The sequence below is a fragment of the Chlorocebus sabaeus genome, chromosome 25, assembly GCF_047675955.1.
Source record: "Chlorocebus sabaeus isolate Y175 chromosome 25, mChlSab1.0.hap1, whole genome shotgun sequence".
Lineage (NCBI taxonomy): Eukaryota > Metazoa > Chordata > Mammalia > Primates > Cercopithecidae > Chlorocebus > Chlorocebus sabaeus.
In genome coordinates this window covers 14513202-14530092 of record NC_132928.1, presented here as the reverse complement: position 1 = coordinate 14530092, position 16891 = coordinate 14513202, and the positions used below count along the sequence as shown (strand labels likewise).

Genomic DNA, 16891 nt, shown 5'->3' with positions numbered 1-16891 from the left:
GAGGCAGAATCTACCTCTAATTACTAACTTTCTTATCTCAGCAAAAGCTATGTAAAACTTTCCTCTTATTTGACTTTTTTACATGGCTTCTATACTGATAAAACAAGCATGCTCAGAAAACTGATAACATTTCTGATTTAAAAAATGATAATCAATGCAATTTAGATAAGGTAAGATAAAAAATAAAAGCCTATGTGGAACGCAGCCAACGATTCATCTGTTTGCATTAATAGGTTCCAGCAATGGTACTACAGGCACGGAAAGCCAAGCCGGTTTGCCACTGCACTTAGCAAGCACATGAGCTTAAAAATAAACTTTGACAATGCAGATCTCTTTGTCCTTTCAGGAATGGAAAACATTATGTACTTCAAAGCATACTAAGCCTGATTTGAAAATATAGTTGGGATATTGTTACTGTAGCAATTGGGAGAGTCTTTAGCCTGCACACAGTACATGGATGCTTCATGTGTAAATGCTTGAGCCACAAACTTGTGAGAATAAGTGACGCTGGCAACTTTGATATGCTCATTCATAAAGAAGAAACTTCTGTCTTTTAAATTCTCTGGAACAACTGGGATATAGTTCCTCATTTTAATCAGGGAATTTCTTCCTGAACCAAACTGTAAAAACAGAGGATTTGAGTAGCATATTTCACTTGCATACAGCAGAGTTTGTTCATTTTGAGTGTTTTTGTACAGGAAACTGATCTACAGGGTAACATTCACACACAAAAGGGAAACAGTATGGGACGATGGCTTGTTAGTACAAGTGACTCTGTTTTGGAAATTACGGACAAGAAACCTTGGAGGAAGAACGGCATTAAAGATCAAAAGCATGATGACTCCTGATGAAAACATCACCAAATGATGAACCCACGAGCAAAAAGGAATTTCTACTGTGAGTATCTTTGCAATAATCAAGTACCTTATTTGTTTTCAAAATTTCTAGATTATGCTGAGTAGATTTCCAAGCAAGTATTTGATGTAAGGAGTCTTCATTATATAAAAGTCTATAATTAAACTCATTGGGTGGTTCCAACAGAGGGTTAGTTTCTGGAATTTTTTCCATGACCTTGCAACACCAAAATAAGTTGCACGTTAACTCGGGCATGTTTTATACAACCGGCATGTTACATCAGGCTTTTATTTGTGATGTATTACTTCTGGCAATGTAAAAATTGATCAACATGTATCTATAAATTCCATTGCATTTAGATTCTGGTAATTTATGTTTACTTTGGTTTCATGTTGTGGTTAGTCCTGTAATCAATTTGTTCATATACAGATTTACACATATTATTTGTAGTTTACTTAGAATATTAGTTATTTCCTGGGGGAATCTCATGTATATAGTGGGAAAGAGGTGGCTTAGAATCTTGGAAATGGGGAAGAAAAGGTACGATAGTTTAAATCTTGAGAACTAAGACCTAAGTTCTTTTTACATTTCCATAGTTTATTTAGCAAGTAGTTTTATTTGAAATTATTTAGATGTCTCTATGTAAGACTTCTCACCTCACAAGAATACTGTTGTGGTCTTAGAAATGTGAATAAAACTCATCAAAAGCATAATCCTATGTACATATTAAATGTAGCAAAGTCCATCTTTAGGGTGCCTGTCATATAGTATGTACTAAATAAATATTTTTTGAATGCTGAATAAATGCTGGTGTTGGGTAATAGGACACTTTTCGTGTTGGTACAGTAATCATTTTACAGCAGGGTTTAATTTTATGAATTTATCTTTGAGTGTGATTAAATGCTATTTAACAAGAATTATATAATAATGGCATTACATTATATCACTTTTTTCCAATAAGGAATTTCCTCAAAAATCAAATTTCTGGTTAATTGCTATTTATGGTTGTTTTTCTCTTGAAATACAGAAGAATTTGTTCCACATATTATTTGGAAGGGTATCACAAAAATTTGTTCCACATATTATTTGGGAACAATTCTATATATATATATATCTGCTTATTTCCAATTAGTATGTCATATCCAGATTCTGGTTTGTGGCATTGGGACTTGGAATCAGCACTTCTGGAGCCCCCTTTGCTGAAGGTTGATGGGTTGGACAAGACACTGACCAAGTCCTCATGGGATGAAGACTACTTTTTAGTTCCAAGGGGCATAAAAATAAACTCAGAGGTGAAGGTGAGTGATCAAAAGGCTCTTGGAGTTAAATTGAGTAGCTTTTGGAGCCAAATTTCTAGAGTGGCAGAAGAGAAACAAAAGGTATGGAGAGAGCTGGAGAGGGTAGGTCAAGCTACAGATGCCATCTCCATCTTATCGTGTGCCAACTAACACTGTTCTAGTACTCTAATTTCTTCTCATGTTACTTAGTATAGACACGTGCTAAACTGAACACATGTCCTTCTGCTACCATAAGTAGGAAACAAAAATGCTGTATATGTGATTTGATTGCATCTGATTAGAAGTAGTAGTGAAATCCTTTGGGTAGAAACTGACCTCAACTTCAACTAAGCAACAGTTATCATTAAGGTAAACTACTTTTGGACAATCATCTATAACATTGGATATAAGCTTAATGTTGGATAAGTTTATATTATATAAATGTATATAACATCACATATAACAATAGATAAATTTAAATTATCCCATTAACAGTTCTGTTCAGTCTATTTACAGGTAAAATAATCCAGGCAAATCTTTCAGATGCAATTCTAATTAAAACAAGGCATTCTATAGGAATAGCTTGGAAGTTCTTTTAAGAATTAGGAAGTTGGTTGATAATCTGCATGAACACTTTTTCAGGCTAAAAGCATCTGGATTTATTATGCAAAATTCTGGGACCTTGATCAAGAAATGACGTAGTATTACAGAAGTCCTAAGTCTTTTTTTTTTTTTTTTAAGGAAAAGGAAGCCATCTGATTATAATTGAAAGCCAAGTAAGGTATGGTAGAATGATTATGATTTTGAGGATTGTCTTCAAAAGGAAAAGTGTAGGTTTAGATCCTCCCACAAGCAGGATCAGGATGTAGTTATTAATGACAAACGATAACTTTAGTTTTTATGGCATGCTATATTTTTTTCTGGTTTCTTGTTTGACATCAAAACATCTATAGCCAGAGCGATCTAAAAATTTGTTGCACCAGGAGGAATGAGTTCCCTGCCACTAGTGAAATGTTGTAGATAAGGAGGCTCAGCAAGGAGGAAAAAGCACGTATTTTGAGTCAAATCAGTGATGGAATTCCAGACCCCCTACTTATAAACAGAGTGACCTTGGGCAAATTACCTAACTACCAAGATTGTGGTTCCCCATATATAAAACAGGATTAATAGTTCTCCCCTCCTCTACTTTTTGTGAAGATTAAATGAGATAATTAATGTCAACTTTTTGGTAGATAGTAAGCATGCGATAAGATGGTTAAACTACATGGGCTTTAGGGACCTTCCTAACTTTGAGGCCCAAGAAATTCTAGCTGCCTAAAGTAACCTAAATTCCTCATTTGTGCTCAATACTATTCAAAGCTGCAACTCAACAGAAATATCTATTCCCCACCTACTGGATTTCTAATAGAAATCTGTAAATCAAATCTACATGTTCAGTAAAAAATGATAAGTCAATCAGAATGCTTTTTTTTTTTTTTTTTTAAAGAAAGTAATGTGTTCTTTTTGCTTTAGATGCTTTAGATGTGTAGGTGATCTAAATCAATTTGATTTGCCATTCTATAGTCCTTGATGATTAAGACCGTGGAAACACCGGATTGGCCATTGCTAATTGATTTTCCCTTTCATCTTTGGTATATAACCATGTCTAATCACCTCAGAAAAGCCACTGTAGCCAACAGTCATTCTCAGAAGAAATTTTTTTTTGAAAGTTTAAGTGCTGAAACTGTTCATCTTTAAAATGTCTCCTATGGTAGCTTTCTATGGTGTCTGCAAAAATCAGTATTAGGTGGAGAGTGTATTTTGATGTTTTAGTTTATTGTGTCAATTTGTTCCAAACACGTATGCAAAGCACTTGGGTAGAACCACCGTTTTTACACTACTACTGAAACTGGCTTAAGCAGCGTGTACACATCACAGATATGAAATAACAATCTAGCTGTTAGATTTGCTATCTGGAAAATTACTATGTATTTGTGAGAGTGTCAGCAGCAGCTATTAAAAAAATAATATCTTGCACAGATATAGTGCCATTTTCTTTACAAAACCATTTACATATGTATATATCATTCATTCTATCTCACTTTGAAGTGGAGAGAGAAGCTATGTTTACTTCATTTGCTGCATAATGTGAATAATAAACCCAGAAATTAAGCAGAGTTGTCCAATGAAAATGGACATGGAGTAATGAGACTTTGCATCTAGTATAATTTGTTTAAGAGTCTTATGGCCATCTCTGATTTTTATCCAGAAATATATGATTCACCTGTTTCTCTAATGCTTTAATAGTAGTCTTAAACTTGAGAACTAATTAACTCTTACTTTATATTGTGTCATCCACAGAGGACCAAGCAATCTGGCACAAAAAAAGATACAGTATACTTGAGTACAGGCCCAATTAGGTACGCAGAAAAACCTGAGTGTCTGGAATTCCCTGTCTTCTCTACTATAAGTATATCCCAGACACTTCAAGAAATGAAGGTATTCATATTTATTCTATTATATTTTTCATTTTACAAAGGAGTCAGTTGCAAAGGTGCTCTTGGCTACCTTTCCTGGCTGCTGAGATAACATGGACTTGGACAACTGTATTTTATGTGTGTGTGTCTCAAATTAACAGTGACAACATCAGCTAAAACAATGCTTCACAGTTCCTCAAAAGCTGATAAACTACCTCTTAATAGGGATAGATTTTGAGGCTTGGAGCACAGTTACATCTGTTGATTTGAGTCTAGTAATCAAATATCTTCCTTGGTATGAATGAGAGTGTCAGCCAGGTGCAAGAGAAAAACATTAGACTATGAAGCAGCAGGTCCAGATATTTCTCACCAGTTAGCCACCAAGTTATTTAGAAGAGAAGTGTTGAATTTTTTTACATGAGTAGCTATGTATTTGCAATATTCTTTTAGTTCAGTTTTTAATTTTCTTTTCATTTAAAAGCTTAACATTACGCATTCTGTACAATGCTTCTGATTGGTGGCATTTCATAAGAATGTAGGCTTAAACAGGAAACCACAGAATAGAGGGCTTAGATGCATTTTGAATTTCATTGAATGAATCTTAGAGAAGACATGTGTGTAGCTCAGACTGTATTATCCTTATTATTCCTCCCTCCTGTGAGAGAAACAGACTCTAAGGTTAAATAAGTGCAGCAGAGCTAATAGAAGTGCGATTACAAGTCATTAAATATCCTGACGCCAAAGTGTTTTGTTTCCATTAGGCTGTTTTTGTTCTTTCGAAACCCGAGGTAAGAGGTCAAGGTGAATTGAACTGCAATGTGTAAAAAGCAACCAGCAACTTTTCATACCTTGGCTTTCAAGAGTTCTGAGTAGTGTGAGCCTGAGTTCTCACTTCTTTTCCTTCACGTTTTTAAGGTTGGCTTTAATTTTGAGAAGGGTATAGGAACCTCACTCCCTCAGGGTAGGATTTTCTGTTCGTAGGACACAGATTTTTGTTTTTTGTTTTTCTGTGTGTGTGTATGTGTGTATACATATATATTTAAGTTACTTTATATTAACTAATATACATTATACGTTACATAATATAAATAGAATAATAAAATATACTTATATATAATATTGTATTAAATATACATTTCAGTTACTTTTAAATTTACATCAAGTAAAATTCACTATTTTTTGTGCGTATAGTTCTATGAGTTTTGATATAGAGTCTTGTAACCACGATCAAGATATAGAACCGTTCCTTCACCCCAAAAATATTCCTTTGTGCTGCCTCTTTGTGGTCAAAACCTCCCCTATCCCAAACTCTTGGGACAATTTATTTGTTTTTTGTCTTTATAGTTTTGCCTTTTCCAGAATTTTAGTATACATGAAATCATACCGTTTACAATCTTTTGAGTCTGATTTCTTTTTTGTTGTTGAGGCAGGGTCTCACACTGGTTGTCCAGGCACTGCCTTGGCTCACTGCATCCTCGACCTCCTGGGCTCAGGTGATTCTCCCATCTCAGCTTCCCGAGTAGCTGGGATTACAGACACGCACTACCACATTGGCTAATTTGTTATATTTTTAGTAGAGATGGGGTTTTGCTATGTTGCCCAGGCTGGTCTCAAATTCCTGGACTCAAGCAATCTACCCACCTTGGCCTCCCAGAGTGCTGGGATTACAGGCCTGAGTCACCATGCCCGTCCTTGAGTCTGAATTTTTTTTTTTTTTGAGATGGAGTCCCACTCTGTTGCCCAGGCTGGAGTGCAGTGGCCTGATCTCGGCTCACTGCAACCTCTGCCTCCTGGGTTAAAGTGATTCTCCTGCTTGAGCCTCCCGAGTAGCTGGGACTACAGGCGCATGCTACCACGCCCAGCTATTTTTTTTGTATTTTTAGTAGAGACAGGTTTCCCATTGTTGGTCAGGAACCTCTTGATCTCCTGACCTCGTGATCCACCCGGCTTGGCCTCCTAAAGTGCTGGGATTACAGGCGTGAGTCACCGCTCCCGGCCTTAAGTCTGATTTTTTTTCACTTAGAGGAATGCATTTACATTCATCTTTGTTGTTGTTGTTGTGTGTATATCAGTAGTTGGTTTCCTTTTATTGCTGAGAATTATTTTGTTGTACCAGAGAAATTCTGGTACAATAAAACACCAGTGAAGAACGTTCAGGCTGTTTCCATTTTTTTTTTTTTTTTTTTTTTTTTTTTTTTTTTTTTTGAGATGGAGTCTCACTCTGTCGCCCAGGCTGGAGTGCAGTGGCGCAATCTCGGCTCACTGCAAGCTCCGCCTCCCGGGTTCGCGCCATTCTCCTGCCTCAGCCTCCCGAGTAGCTGGGACTACAGGCGCCCGCCACTGCGCCCGGCTAATTTTTTCTATTTTTAGTAGAGACGGGGTTTCACCATGGTCTCGATCTCCTGACCTTGTGATCCGCCCGCCTCGGCCCCCCAAAGTGCTGGGATTACAGGCGTGAGCCACCGCGCCCGGCCCCTCCAGTTTGTAATGATTAGGAACAATGCTGTTCTTAACATAATGTGCTCTGAATATAGTTTTTTTGTATAAATGCGAGTTTTCGTTCTTCTAAATACCTAGGAGTGGGATTGAAGATCGTAAGATAAATGTACATATAACTTATAAGAAACTACCAAACTGTTTTCCAGAGTGGCTTGACCATTTTGCATGTCCACCAGCAGGGTGTGAGGGTCCTAGTTACTTCGCATTTTTGCCAGTGCTTGGTATTGATTTTTTTTTTTTTTCTCTTACCCGTTCTAATAGGTGTATAGTGGAATCTCATTGTGGTTTTAACATGTTGAATATCTTTTCATGTGTTATTTGCAATACGATTATCTTCTTTAGTAAAATATCTGTTCAAATCTTTTTTCTTTTTCTCTCTTTTTTTTTTTTTTTTTTTTGAGACAGGGTCTCACTCTGTCACCCAGGTTGGAGTGAAGTGAACAATTGTAGTTCACAGCAGCAGCCTCTAACTCTTGGGCTCAAGTGATCCTCCTGCCTCAGCTTGCCAAGTAGCTGGAACTACTGATGCGCACCACCATTCCCAGCTAATCTTTTAGTTAGTTAGTTTGTTTGTTTGTTTTTTCTGTAGAGTCAGTGTCTGGCTATGTTGCCCAATTTCGTTCATCATTATTATTATTATTTTTTTACTGGACATTTGCTTTCTTACTGTTGGTTTTGAGAGTTCATTTTAAATTAAGGATTTAGGCCCTTTACTAGATTTGTGATTCAGGTATTTTCACTAGGTTGTGTTTTTCATTCCCTTAGCCATCTTTTATGGAGAAAAAGATTTTAGTTTTGATGAAGTACAATTGATCAACTTTTTTCTGTTATGGGGCATACTCTTGGTGTCATAGTTAAGAATTTTTTCCTAATTCAAATTTATGAAAATTTCTTTTGTGTTTTCTTTTTTCAGAATATTTGTCATTTTATGTTTTACATTTAGATCTATGATCCACTTCAAGTTAATTTTGTGTAATTCAAATTTATGAAAAATTTCTTTTGTGTTTTCTTTTTTCAGAATATTTGTAATTTTGTGTTTTACATTTAGATCTGTGGTTCACTTCAAGTTAATTTTGTATAAGATATGAGGTGTGGGTCAAGGTATATATTTTTTTGGCATATGAATGTCTGATTGTATTAACACAATCTGTTGGAAAGATTATCCTTTTTCTATAAAACTGCCTTTGTACTTGTACTAAAAATCAGTTGACCTGTATACCATAATTTAGTACCACTAATACCATATTGTCTTGACTGATATAACTTTAGAGTAGGTCATGAAATCAAGTAGTGTGAATCTTCTAAATTTGTTCTTCTTTAAAAAAAAAGTTTTCTAGGTCATTTATCTTTCCACACAAATTTTAGAATCAACTTGACAGTATTTATGAAAACCCTGCCGGGATTTTAACTGGGATAAGTGTTAAATCTATAGACAAATTTGGAAAAAATTGATATCTAAATGATACTGAGCCTTTCAGAAGATAGTAAGCCTTATTTAGCTCTTCCTTGATTTCTCTTATTTGGCTCTCCTTTGATTTCCCTTTGAAAACCACCAGATTTTGCATACTTTTGTTAGATTAATATCTAGGCATGTCATTTTTAGGGCCATTATAAATGGAACTTTGAAAAATGTCTGTTTCCTATTTTCATTGCTAGTATATACATATATGTGGGATTGATTTTTGCATATTGACATGTGTCTTATAAATTTGCTAAACTCATTTCTTAGTTCTAGAAGGTTTTTGCAATCTATTTAGCTTTTCTATATCAATCATGACATCTATGAATAGGATAATTTTATTTCTTCATTGCCAGTCAGTGTGCCTTTTATTTCTTTTACTTACCTTGTTGAACTGGCTAGGGTTTCAGTACTATGCCAAATAGGAGTTGTGGGAGCAAATGTCTTTGTGTTCTTCCTTATATTGGTGGGAAAAGATGTAGTCTTCATTATTACATGTGTTAGCTATAGTTTTTTAAATAGATACTCTTTATCAGGTTAAGGAAATTCTCTTTTATTCTTAGTTTGCTGAGAGTGTTTATTATAGATGAGTTTCAGTTTTTTCAAATGCTTTTCCTGCCTCATTTAATATGATCATGTGATTTTTTTCTCCTATCATTTGTTAGTATGGTGAATGATATTGATTGAATTTTGAATGTTGAGCCAGGCTTCCATTTCCAGGATTAACCCCACTTAACTGTAAGATGTTTCTCTTTTTTGCCTACTGTTGGATTAAATTTGCTAATACCTTATTGAGAAATTCTACATATATGTAAATGAGAGGCATTCATCTGTAGTTTTCTTTTTCTGTACTGCCTTTCTCCTGCTTGGTGTCAGTGTATTGATGGCCTCAAAAATGTCAAAAATTCTCAATTTAAGGCTCTCAGAATGTACTGATGGTATTGCAGTGTTAAATTTAAATTAACAGAGAGAAATAAATGATCAGCTGTGGAACAATACTGTTCCATCGAAAGGATAGTAGTCTAGAAATATGTAATAAAGGAAAACAAGTGAAACACATAATTGATGAAGTTTAATGAACTGGGTTCAAAAAATTGATTGTTTATCATGATAATCCAAATGTGATGTGAATTAAGAAACCATATCCAGCCAGGAAGACTGCTCATTCCCACCCCGCTGTAATCAGGTTTTACTTATACAAGGAGTCCATCTGGTGATTTTTCCATGAACTGATAAGGGTGTGATCCTTTGGCGTTTCCATCTATCCTGAGCAGCATAATAGGTAAGTTCCATAGAGAGATGAATTTTCCACTGTTGGTGGAAACCCATATTTATCTTTCTGTCCAGTTGAAAATACAGCCGTAAGTTGTTTTAATGATATTATGATGTCAAATATAAGAATATTAGCTAAAGGGAGAGAGCTCTAAACTCCAAAATTATAGTAAGATAGGCTAGTATTGTAGAAGTTAGCCCCTTTCATCCAGGCACAATGTGAGAGGTCAGGAAAGCATATCATACTGGTTATGAAGGTGAACTCTGCCCTTCAATTGTCTGGTTTGAACTTGTGAGCTGGCTGACATCAGGTAAGTCACTAAACATTATATTAAACATTTTAAACGTAACTATTTTAAAGCTCCTTTCCAGTTTCTCTCTTACCTCTAGTGTCTCAGATGTGAATTCTCTGTTTTTTGGGGGTCTGGGTCTTTGGAATTTCTTTTCTATATCAGACTCCCTCATGTTATATCCTTCAATTCCTCACTTTGCTAGGAAAAATTTCCTCTCTAGTCTGTTGTGTGCACTGGCTGTGGTTACCTCTCTATGGAGTGATTTTTGATAACCCCAGATCATATCTGATGGAATTAGCAGGTTCTAAGCCATTTTTCATGTCAGCTTTTTAGCTTGAGATGTCTGAACCACATAAAATTGAGGCTTCCACATAAACCATACAGGCTCTGGGGTCTTTGGCAGGTAACTCTGTATCCATTCATGACCTGAGATGGATAATTAATTTCTAGATGAGCCCATGGTTAGCGGGTGGAAATTTTTTCTTCTCTGTTAAAAATCTCAGTGACAGAGACATGTGCTCCCGGCATCATTTTGCCCATGGAGCATCAATTCTTTCTGATCACCTTTGACTCCCTCTCAGTTGACAGCACTTGTAGATTCTTTGTTGTGCTAGAGCTGAAAAAGTTACAAAAAGGATCTTTAATGTATTGAAGGGTTAGCAGAAACTAGATGAGATCCAAGGGGAACAAGTAAAAGCAAAGAAAAATAACTGTGAACTGAAACGATAATACTGAGCAAACGTAAAATTGAGGGTTAGCTTGGAGGCAAATACCAATACCACTGCAGAGATCATGAGCTTGGTCTCTGTCTCAATTGGAAATCTCTCCCTTAAGTAAAAGCCTTGGAAGGAAGCTAAGGTGGTTTCAGATCAGTAATCCCTCTAGCCTCTTTCTAGAGAAAAGCATTTCCAGGTTAGGCTCCCACAATCAAGTGAAACTAAGTTTCACTATCAAAATGTGTATGTATAATCAAAACTTACTGAATACCCAAGGCAACAAGCCGCATGACTGAAAGTCAATAAAAATAACGAACAACAAATTAGGGATCTAGCAACTAAAATATAATAGTTGAAATACAAAACTCAATTAATAGGTTGAACACTAAAGAGAGGATTAATGAATTGGAAAGTATGTCTAAAGAAACTATTCAGAGCATGGAGCATATGGAGACCAAAAAAATGAAAAATACAAGAGTTAAGAGATATAGAGGATGCAATAAGAACGCATAAGCAATCTTGAGCAAAAAGAGCAAAACTGGAGGCATCACACTCCGTGATTTCAGAATCTACTATAAAGCTGTAGTAATTATAAAACGGCATGGTACTGGCATAAAAAGAGACACATACACCAGTGGAACAGAATACAAAGTCTAGAAATAAATCTACCAATTTATGGTCAACTGATTTTTAACAGATGCCAAGAACACACAACAAGCAAAGGGCCAGTTACTTTAATAAATGATGTTGGGAAAACGGAATATTCACATACAGAAGGATAAAATTAGACCCTCATCTCACATAATATATAACAATTAACTCAAATGGATTAAAGATTTAAATATAAGAACTGAAATTGTAAAATCCCTGGAATAAAAGATGGGAAAACTCCATGACACTGGTCTGGACAATGTTTTGTATATGAACCCCAAAGCACAGGCAAATGAAAGCAAAAACAGACAAAGGGAATTACATCAAACCAAAAGCTTCTGAACAGCAAAGGAAACAGTTAACAGAATGAAGAGGTAATGTAAGGAAGAGAAGAAAATATTTGCAAACCATGCACTAATAAGGGATTAATATTCAAAATATGTAAGGAACTCAAAGAACTCAATAGCAAGAAAACAAATAACCCAATTAACAAATAGGCAAAGGATCTGGGTAGACATTTCTCAAAAGAAGACATACAGACAGGTATATAAAAATATGCTTAACACCACTAATCATTAGGGAAATGCAAATTAAAACCACAATGAGATATCACCTTGCGCTATCAGAATGGCTATTATCAAAATAGATGAAAAATAACAAGTGTTGGTGAAGATGTGAAGAAAAGGGAACTCTTACACACTGTTGGAGGGAATGTGTATAAGTACAGCCCTTTCAGAAACAGTATTGTGGCTCCTCAAAAATATAAAAATAGAGCTATCATATGATCCAGCAACCCCACTGCTGGGTGTATGCCCCAAAGAAAGAAAATCATTTTATCAAAGAGCTGCATTCCCATGTTTATTGCAGCATTATTCATAATCTTGATGGATGGATCGAGACCATCCATCCCATCTCTACTAAAAATACAAAAAAGTAGCTGGGCGTGGTGGTGGGAGCCTGTAGTCCCAGCTACTCGGGAGGCTGAGGCGGCAGAATGGCATGAACCCAGGAGGCGGAGCTTGCAGTGAGCTGAGATCGTGCCACTGCACTCCAGCCTGGGCAACAGAGCGAGACTCTGTCTCAAAAAAATAAAAAAATAAACATAATGAGAACTTCCTGGAAAGTTTCCTGCAAGTAAGGGTCATGATCAAATTCGCGTTCTTAAAAGATTACCCTGCCTGCTAAGTGGCCAGTGGATTGAGGGGGTCAAGAGCAGAATCATAGAGAGGGAGAGCTCAGGGCCACTGCAGGTGAGAGATGAAGCTGTCCAGACCTGGTAAACACATGTGGGGTGCAATTCTCTCTCAACATGGAAAAAACAAAACCCATCCAAGAAAGACCCTTTGCTCTCTGGAGTAACTTCATAACTTGCCATGTCCTACATATCTGATAAAATGAGCCCACTTGTCCTTATTCCACTGTTATCAATAACTGGTTTTCTCCAACAGAAGCTAGACTCTACGTAATGTTTATACTTAAAATAAAAAATTGGTAGGTCCTCTTCAAAGAACAGCTTTCTAGTAGAGTGATATCACTTTGCTTTTAAAGTCTTCTGAGCAGATAAAATTGCTTACTATTATACTTTGTTTTTACCTTTTCTGATGCAAGCTATAGACCTTCAAAAAAAGCATGTTGCAATAGAGATTTTGTGTTTCTTACTGAGTTCACACATCAAGAAAAAAACCTGTTTGTATGTAAAAAGGAGTTATTCTCCCCTAGAGAAACACCGATGAACAGGGCCAATAATCAGCTGAGACACCCGATACGACTATATCAGTTGTTCATGACAATGTCAGTTAATGGCTAGTGTCCATTAGTTGTACCATCTGTTCCGAATGGTTAGTGTCTATGTGTTCATGGTTGTTAAATATTTAAAACTCATCCTGTTCATGAATATTGGATCATATTTACTATTTTCATTTGGAATACATTTCAATTCATTCACCTTCTATGTGATTGGAATTAGAGGGAGAGAATAGACAACATTCAGAAGTGCCACATATAATCCCTTTTTTGGAGAGGCAAGGAAAGATTGTTAAAGAGATTTATTGTAGACATGTTATAGATCGTCTCCTCTTGCATTCTCTGGTTTTTGGTATGCTTGGTTATTCTCCATGAAGAAACATTCTAGCTGCCTTGCCGCTCTTATGCTTTTCCTCCTTTCTTTGGCACAAAATTATTGTTCTGTTTTTAAAAAGGAGACTAAAAGTTTTCAAAAATTTCAAGTTGTATTTTAGATATAGAGGGTACATGAGCAGGGGGACCACAATATATACATTGTATTTAATTTTACCATATTGTATTTAAGAGAAAAAAAGAATAAACAAGATAATTTATTTCACCCCGAGTCATTATAGATCTATTCATCAAAGTTCATAGCATTAATTATCCCTTTTTTCCCTTGTTGAGTGACTGTCCATTTTCTACCATTTCTGCCAAACCTTTGGTAACTCATTAGGTTTCTTTCAGAGGTGTGGTGCTTTGGATGTTTTCAAACGTTCTTTAAGGATGGCTTTGTGCTGTGAACTCTGTTAATAATGCTTTGGACCAAATCTATTGAATAAATGTATCAAGCTTAAAAATATTATTAATAATCAAAGATAAAGTCTGGCTACAAAGATGTTTAGACTTCTTCAGTGACTTCTAAATTTGCGATAACCCTTATTTTCTTGTGGGTCTCATATACTGTCTCAGAAGCAAACTTCGAAAGAGGAATCCCAAAAATATGTTGAGCCTCAGTATATTTCTTTCTTTATTTTTTGACACAGGGTCTGACTCTGTAGCTTAGGTTGGAGTGCAGTGGCACAATCTTGGCTCATTGCAACCTCTGCCTCCTGGGTTCAAGCGATTATTGTGCCTCAGCCTCTTGAGTAGCTGGGACTACAGATATGCGCCTCCATGTCCAGCTAATTTTTTATATTTTAGTAGGCACGAGATTTCAGCATGTTGCCCAGGTTGGTTTTGAACTCCTGAGCTCAGGCAATCCACCCACCGCATCCTCTCAGTGTTAGGATTACAGGAGTGAGACACTATGCTGGGCCAAACCTCAATGCCTTTAGATCTCAATGGTTTTCCAGTGTGACAACTGAAAAACGATGCTTGGTTGGTTGTGTAAATTATAGAGTTTGCTTTATACTTTATGCTACGTTCTCACCATATACTGTCATATACATTATCGTGATCAAAGATTCTTCAAGTAAAATGTCGTACATAGGATATCACCTTTCAATTTCATTTTATAAATCTCCTGGTCTGCCTACCTCTAATCTTCTAGTATAATAATAAAAAAATTCAGTCTTGGTGGGAAGACGATAATTTCAATTATTTTAAATGATTAATAGTTTTTAAATCACACAGAGTTTATATTTTCAATGATGGATGAGAGTTGGATATTAGATATTAAGAACATATTTTTTAACTTTACAGTAATTTTCATCTATGTTTAGACAGTGAAAAATTATGCTTCAGGTAGTCATGTTAAGTACCTGCAATTCTCAGCTTACAAATGCAACTGTTTAAGAAATATGATTTCATTTTCCTACAAGTGAACTTAAGTTATATTTCAAGTTCCCCGTTTCATCTGGTTGAAATCCAGTCTTGGTTAATGTGATAGTTGATTTCAGGTGTCAGCTTGACTGGGTTAAGTGTTACCCAGATAGCGTTCTTAAAAGATTATCCTGCCTGCTAAGTGGTCAATGGATTGAGGGGGTCAAGAGCAGAATCATAGAGAGGGAGAGCTCAGGGCCACTGCAGGTGAAAGATGAAGCTGGCTAGACGTGGCAAACACTTGTAGGGTGCAATTCTCTCTCAACATGGAAAAAAGAAACCCATCCAAAAAAGACCCTTTGCTCTCTGGTGCTTTACCAGATAGCTGGTAAAGCACTATCTCTGGACACATCTGTAAGGGTGTTTCCAGAAGAGGTTGGCATCTGAATCAGTGGGCTGAGTAAGGAAGATCTGCCCTTACCCAAGGTAGGCAGGCACCATTCTATTTGTTGAGGTCCTTGCTAGAACAAAAAGGCAGAGGAAAGATGGATTTGCCCTCTCTTCTGGAACTGGGACAACCATCTTTATCTGCCCTTGAATATCAGAATTCTAGGGTCTTAGACCTTTGGGTTCTGACACTTATACCAGCAGCACTCAGTTTCTTAGGCCTCAGCCTCAGGCTGAGACTTGCAGCATTGGCTCCACTGGTTTTCAGGCTTTTGAACTCAACTGTATTATACCACCAATTTCCTTGCTTCTCTAGCTTGCAGATGACACACTGTGGGACTTGGCCTCCATAATCACGTGAGCCAATTGCCATAATAAATCCCCTCCTATCATCTATCTATCTATGTATCTATCTCTCTCTCTCTCTCTCTCTCTCTCATATCTATCTATCTACCTATCATCTCTCTATCTAATCCATCTATCTATCCTCTTGTTTCTCTTTCTTTGGAGCACCCTAATACAGTCAATTTGGAGTTTCTTCCATTGTTTCAAGGTCTTTTTCAAGTCAATTCAGGATCTTCCCAAATCCAACGTTTTCTTCTGGGTTGTAGAGCTTTAAGAGGCCCAAGAGCTTGGTGTGGCTGTTTTGACATCTGCCTTGGAAGTATTTGCTGTGACATCACTTGTTTTTGAGTCCTCCACAGGTTGTAACCATGTCTTCCTTGCCCTATGTATCAGATCTCTTCAAATCTGCTTGGCAATTTATGAGCTTCTCTTGTGAGACAAGAGACATGTGTGGCTCTTCTCTTGTGCCATTCTAGGTCCACAGGGGATTTTCAAAGTTGTCTCAGCCTTTTTTTGGCTGAATACCTTATGGAGCCATTACTATTCAAATGCTATCATGCCAAGGAGGGCATGGGATATTTTTTTTTAAATGCATTCCCTTACTAAGTTCCAGGTCACGGCCTCCATTCAAATCCCTAAACTTGTCTGAAGATGTGCAACCTTCCTTCTGCCTAACTTGGCTTAGGGTTTGGGGAAGGTACATGGCCCTTTCCCAAAAACCCAGGAACATCTAATCTGCCTCTCCCTGATTTTTCTCTTCTTTTACAGCCCAGATAATCTTTATCTTATCTAAAAGGGAAAAGAAAAAAACAAACCCTGGATTTCACCACTTTAATGTTTATGCAAGGACTTTGAGTTTTAAAGTGAAAGTCAGTGATTTACTCCTTCCTTTTTCTTTCCTTCCCAGAGTGGGTGAATCTAAAAGAGACTTTATTAGTGGGGTTAGAATCACATGCGTAAAAAAGAATTACTAGAAATGAAAAGAAACAATTCAGTGATACAATATGAACAGTATGAACAGTATGCCTGTTGACACATGGATTTCCACAGCCTGCAGATTTTGAAACTGAAGTAGGTGGCCCTGAAATACGAGCTTTTTGTTTTAATGGAGCTATTGCTACTGTAAAACAACTGT

The 16891-nt window shown here is 36.6% G+C and overlaps 1 protein-coding gene across 2 annotated transcripts in view; it reads left to right on the top strand.

Annotated features, from left to right (window-relative positions):
- The first annotated feature begins 270 nt into the window (after positions 1-270).
- Positions 271-16891, top strand: part of KCNK2 (potassium two pore domain channel subfamily K member 2) — a 229858-nt gene continuing 213237 nt past the window's right edge. Inside the window, exons 1-2 of one of the 2 annotated variants that reach the window (XM_073011509.1) lie at positions 273-897; positions 1988-2153. Coding sequence is in view for 1 of the 2 variants with exons in the window: in XM_007988450.3 (XP_007986641.1) it covers positions 864-897 (34 nt within the window). In the remaining variant the exon portion in view is untranslated. Of the gene's footprint in view, positions 898-1987; positions 2154-16891 lie in introns of both variants that reach the window. The other variant, XM_007988450.3, reaches the window with a different exon arrangement.